This window comes from Gekko japonicus, unplaced genomic scaffold (assembly GCF_001447785.1).
Source record: "Gekko japonicus isolate JY-2015 unplaced genomic scaffold, Gekko_japonicus_V1.1 scaffold1606, whole genome shotgun sequence".
In the NCBI taxonomy this organism is placed as follows: Eukaryota; Metazoa; Chordata; class Lepidosauria; order Squamata; family Gekkonidae; genus Gekko; species Gekko japonicus.
Genome location: NW_015170934.1, coordinates 244,522 through 250,521, shown reverse-complemented (window position 1 = coordinate 250,521; position 6,000 = coordinate 244,522). Strand labels below are relative to the sequence as shown.

Sequence of the window (6,000 nt, the reverse complement as noted above, 5' to 3'; positions counted from 1 at the left end):
TTCAGCAGGGTTGGGCCCTGGGCGATATTTCGATGGGAGACCAGGGTTACGAGGCAGAAGCAGGCCATGGCAAACTGCCTTTGAACACCTCTTGCCTTTAAAACATTACGGGGTCACAATAAGTCAGCTGCGACTTGATGCCACTTTCAGCCACTGCCCACCATTATAGGTATGTTTCAGTAAATGGGGCAGACCATGTATTTTGTCTGTCCGGCCACGAGGGAAAGCTGGGAATCATGGCTGCAAAACGAAGGCAGGGGCATGTTTTTAGAATGAACAAAATCGTAAAAAGGTAGAATAAAATAGCAAGAAGGTAAAAAAACCCCAAACCCACACTTTGTTGCCAGGTAAGATTTCCTTAGCCCAGAGGACCAACCGACAGTACGCTAAAAAGTCAAAGGCTTGTTCTGGATCCCTTGGCCACAGGCTGCGAGTCATGGGCTATACACCAAGGGCCCTTTGCCCCTTTCCAGAATTCTCATGCCTCTGGCCACATCCAAGCTTGTGGACCTGCAACAGGAAGGCAAAGAGAAGCTCAGCTTGGCAGAGAGGTTCCCAACATCCCTGCCTTGCTGAAGGAGCCTCTGGCCCTACGCAGTCTTCATATACTCGCAACAGAGGGGGAAACAAGGTCAGCCTAGATGTAGTACAGCTGGCAGGCATTCCCAAGAATGGGGAAGCGAGGTATTTTTCTCCCTCACAATTAGTTGCATGTCGGTCAGGGGTTTCTTTGAGTATGAAGCTGTTGCCAAGCAAGCCGCTGCTTTAGCCACAGTGTCTCCAGTGGCAGAGAGGATCGAGCTGTCAATGTGAGATAGGTTCACGTCAGTCAAATCCAGAAGGATAACTGCGGGTGTGTTCAGATGCGCCGTTTGATCTGGTGTCAACATCTGCCTCCCGTCCCCAGCCGTTGTTTTCCGGCTCAAAACCCCTTTAACCCGGAGTATTTTGTTACCAGGTCCCAAAGTGGTGTTTTCTCAGCTCTCCCGTTTAAAGCCGCATTTTCCCCCTGTGTGATCACTCCTCCGGTGTCAAGACACTTCCGGTTTAAACCCCCTCCCCGCTCAAAAGCTGCCCGAGGCATCCGCTTTTCGCCCGCCATTTTTTTTGCGTTGGCAGAGCTCCGCTACCGTGTTTAGATAACCGACATTTAAACGGTCACTTGTTTTAGAGTTTAGATGAGTTTGGGATCTCACAGAGGCCATTTGCGGGTCAAATGCTTAAAGGGAAGTCTTTTGTTGGAGGGGTTGGATTGATTTGCCCTGGTGGTTCTGCGCATGCGCCATGGTAGTTTTGCCTCCCCATTCTACGGATGAGCGCCTATGCGCATGCGCAAACTGAGGAAAAAATTTAAAACCCTGCCAACACATGCTCCCACGCGTCAGTACTGTAGCTGCCGGGGAGCGACGTGACTGCGCGGTGAGGCGGGATAAGGGAGGCCGGAGCAGTTTAACCCGCTCTCAGCACACCGTCTGACCGCACCCTGTGTGTGTCTTCCCCCCGCCTTCTAGTAAATCTCATCTGTGCCAGGGAAGTAACTGCGTATGGGCGTTTCAGCCATTTGTTCCCAACTTCCTTCTACCAACACATCAAGATGCACAAGAGGATTCTGGGGCACTTATCGTCCGTGTATTGTGTCGCATTTGATCGCAGCGGGCGGCGAATTTTCACAGTGAGTCAACTTGGGTTTTGTTCTTGGAATGCCACCACTCTGTTTCCTACCGAGAAAAAAAGAAGGAATGTGCCCTTGAAGAAGGCAATACAGGAGTCTTATATAATTTACGGTCCGTTCTCGAGAATTACCGCTTTTTCAAAAGGGACATTCGTGTGTTGTTATAAGCGGAGTTACACCCTCTACGTCCACTGAAATGACTGTGTTTCGAAACATGGAAATGTTTAAGATGACACTGTCAGTGTCTGATTTTTTTGTTTTTTTCCTGACATACACTTTCAAACTATATCTCAACAGAGTTACACCCTCTGCGTCCACTGAAATGGCTGTGTTTCGAAACATGGAACTGTTTAGGATGGCACTGTCAGTGTCTGATTTTTTTGTTTCTTTCTGACATACACTTTCAAACTATATCTCAACTTATGCCAGAGGAGCTGGTAGTTCTCTCTGTGCAAATCCACTCCTGTGTTCTAAATGGCCTAATATACAGTAGTTTATTCATTTACGTTCATTATTTATACCCAAAGGGGGCCCATAGTGGCTTGCCTGATTCTGCTCTCCTTATACCCAGCAAGCTTTCATGGCAGAGTGGAGATTAGAACCTGGGTCTCCCAGATCTTAGTCTAACCTAGTCTAATGGAGTAGAGGTCCATCAGTGGCTATTAGCCACAAGGTATAGATAGGAACTCTCAGTCTGGGGCAAGTGACGCACTGTATTCTTGGTGCTTGGGGGGCGGCAACAGTGGGAGGGCTTCTAGTGTCCTGGCCCCACTGGTGGACCTCCTGATGGCACCTGTGTGACAGAGTGTTGGACTGGATGGGCCATTGGTCTGATCCAACATTGGCTTCTCTCATGTTCTTAACCTCTGCACATACTGTCAGCATTTTTGAATACCAGGATACGGGGGAGGAAAGAACCACATATTTTGGCTCTGAGCTCCGTATAGGAAGAGTAGGATAAAATTGTGATAAGTGTATGCTGCATATCTGCATGCTGATAGCGAAAATGGCGACACTCCTGCTTGTTCCACCTTGGATTGTGTTTTTTAATGACTCTCTAGGGCTCCGATGATTGCTTGGTGAAAATCTGGGCTACAGATGATGGGCGTCTGCTCTCAACACTCCGAGGCCATTCAGCCGAAATTTCTGACATGGCCGTCAACTATGAAAATACACTACTCGCTGCAGGCAGCTGCGACAAGGTGGTCCGAGTCTGGTGTCTCCGAACGTGCGCGCCTGTCGCGGTGCTGCTGGGCCACTCAGCTTCCATTACTTCCATACAGGTATGGCAGGCAGCTGGCATTCCGTTGGGTTCAGTAGCTGATCAGCAGCAAGGCACAGACCTACTTCTATCTGATCACATGCTGGATCAGTTCCTTGGAAAGCTAGTGATCCCAGACTCCTTCCAGTGAGCCTTACATTTCCAGCTGTGCTTTTTTATCACACCCAGAGGCACCCAAGGCAGGCCTCCCTGGGTCATGCTTGATTGCTGCCCATGTGGCAAATCCACAGCAGGGTGGTGGGTGTTATGCTTTATAAAAGTCTGAGGAACTCATGCAGCCTACTTAACAATAACCTGTTTTTAAATTTTTAGTTTTCTCCAGCCAGAAAAGGAACAACTCGATACCTCACTTCTACTGGTGCTGACGGAACAATCTGCTTCTGGCAATGGCATTTGAACACAATGAAATTCAAGTAGGTACCTACTTGTGGATGTGCCATTCATCCCCTTCCTTAGGTCATCTTATTGAGTACCGTACTCCCTGAAACACAGAGATGAATGGGATAAGCTTACATATGCTAATTTTGGAGTGGGCAAATGCTAAGAGCATATTCCCTTCCGTTTGTTTTTTTTAATTAAAATTTTGGATGGGGAACATGGATCAGTGGGACTGTAACAACAGTCATCTGACCAATGAAGTATTATATGGAAAACTGAATGCTAAATATGCCGTCTGTTTAAACGCTTATGCTAAATGTTTTAATACTGAATTTTTGTAGTTTTAACTGGTTTTAAAATTGTATTAGATTTTATGTTGTTGTAAACCGCCCTGAGCCCTGCATAAGTGGAGAAGGGCGGTTAAGAAATCAAATGAAATAAATAAATAAATAAATGGGTGTTTTTCTATGGTGGGGCTCAAGAAGGTAATCCTATCATGGTATCATGGTAGATCTAGGTAGGCAGCTGCATTAGTCTGTTGCTGCAAAATCACATGGGAATTCAGTGGCACCTTAGAGACTAACAAAATTTATTCCAGCATCAGTTTCCCATGAGTCACTGCTCGCTTGGTCAGATGTACGAATTGCGTATCCATCTGCTGGATTGACCACGCATCAGGTGAAGCAAGCTCTGACTTGCAAAAGTTGATGCTGGAATACATTTTGTCAGACTTGGAGGTGCCACTGGACTCCTGATTCATTCAGACTATCATGCAGTTTGACTTATCTGACATTTGGAGGATCTGTCCATCGGAGATTCAGACAGTGAATGGGATGTCCTAATCTTGAAGGTTACGCCTAGGGCTTTTGTTCAACCTGAAGATTGTTTGTTTTAGATGGCTACAGGTGAATAGGAAGAGGTGGGCACTAATCTGACTGAGACAGTTGATACAATTTGCTGGCAATTCTCTCTGAAGCTTTTTTTTTGTTAGAGGTGTTGCTTTTGTGTTCAGTACATGCTGTAGATCTGGGAACTGGAAAGTGTTATCTGTGGTTCCTTCTGTTTTACAAGCTGTAATTTCTCAGTTTTAAATATCAGCATTCAAGAGTTTGCTGCCTCTGTAAAGAAATCCATAGACGCAAATACCATTGATGTTAACTGGAGGTCAGACTATTGCAGGCACTGTTTCTGGTTGGCTTTGTTTTTTATTGACTGTTGCAAATTAGGGGCATGCTGTCAATTTTTTCTTTTACAAAATGATGATCTTACGAGGGAGGGAGGGAGGGAGGGAGGGAGGGGTGATTTTCCCAGCATGTTAGGAACCATAATTGCATTCTGCAGGTTGTTGCAGGATGCAGCTGCAAGACCTGCTGCAAATATGAATTGTTTCTTTGTGGGCTACACTAAACCTTACACCTTTTTGCTACGTATTATTTCAGGGATCGGCCAGTTAAATTTGCTGAAAGATCAAGACCTGGCGTTCAGATATCTTGTTCATCTTTCAGCTCGGGTATGTACATGTTTCCCAGGAACAGAAATTACCTGCTGCTTATGTAAGAAAGATTGTTTCATGTTTTTGTAAGACCTACCAGTGATTTTGGAAAACAGCAAACAACTGAATTTTCTGGGAACACGGCCGTCTTGTAAAAGTTTCTAAGCGGAACCAGTATGAATTGATAAAAATGCCTAGTAAGTTATTGGGAGATAGGAAACTCACTTGATCGCTTTTAGGAAAGGCAATAGGTGGAAGGGTCAGGATTCAAACAACGGAGTACACGCTTCCAAGAAGGTTATACTTTATTGCTAGAACTATGGTTGCAGGAACATGTTCACTGTTAGGAATAACTAATACATGGCAAGCATCAAGAGATATAGTGCATTCAAACCAGCCCCCCCCCCACCCCAATTGGCCTGACGTCCGGGCGGGAAGGAAACCCCAGAACAGTTAGAGCAAACGAAACTAGTCTAACGATTAATTAATGGGGAGACACTACATAGGCAAGACTACAAGGTCAGAGATAAAGAAGGCAGGAGCAGGGAAAGGAATGTGGCATCCACTGGTACACAGGTCATGCATGCGAACCTGCAGCTATAAACAATATGGCAGCGTAGCTGGCAATCTTCAGATCAGTATTAACCAGTGTTCCCTCTAAGCTGAGATAGTGTGAGCTAGCTCACAGTTTTTTAGCCTCTGGCTCACCCATTTTTGTCTCAGCTCAGGAAGGGGGGCTCCAGAGCAAACTAATTTATGCAGTAGCCAAATCGTTTGCTCACAACTTTAAAGCCAGTAGCTCACAAAGTAGAAGTTTTGCTCACAAGACTCCGCAGCTTAGAGGGAACATTGGTATTAACCCTTTGTAGTAAATGGTTGCCAGTCTCCAGGTGGGGCCTGGAGATTGGCTGTTACATCTGGTCTTCAGATGACAGAGGATCAGTTCCCCTGGAGAAAACGGCTGCTTTGGAAGGTGGACTCCATGGCCTTGTACCCTGCTGAGGTCCCTCCCCTCCCTAAACCATCCCCAGGCTCCATTCTCAAAATCTCCAGACATTCTCCACCCAGAGCTGGCAACCCTATAGAGCTATGTTCCCTCTAAGCTGAGTTAGCGTGAGCTAGCTCACATTTTTTAAGCCTCCAGGTCACACCTTTTTGTCTTAGCTCAGGAAGGAT

The 6,000-nt window shown here is 46.1% G+C and overlaps 1 protein-coding gene across 1 annotated transcript in view; it reads left to right on the top strand.

The window, feature by feature from the left end:
• The window catches only part of BRWD3 (bromodomain and WD repeat domain containing 3), a 118,000-nt gene that overhangs the window by 63,215 nt on the left and 48,785 nt on the right, over nucleotides 1-6,000 (top strand). Inside the window, exons 6-9 of the mRNA XM_015418847.1 lie at nucleotides 1,512-1,672; nucleotides 2,734-2,955; nucleotides 3,267-3,367; nucleotides 4,772-4,842. Coding sequence (XP_015274333.1) covers nucleotides 1,512-1,672; nucleotides 2,734-2,955; nucleotides 3,267-3,367; nucleotides 4,772-4,842 — 555 coding nt within the window. The remainder of the gene's footprint in view (nucleotides 1-1,511; nucleotides 1,673-2,733; nucleotides 2,956-3,266; nucleotides 3,368-4,771; nucleotides 4,843-6,000) is intronic.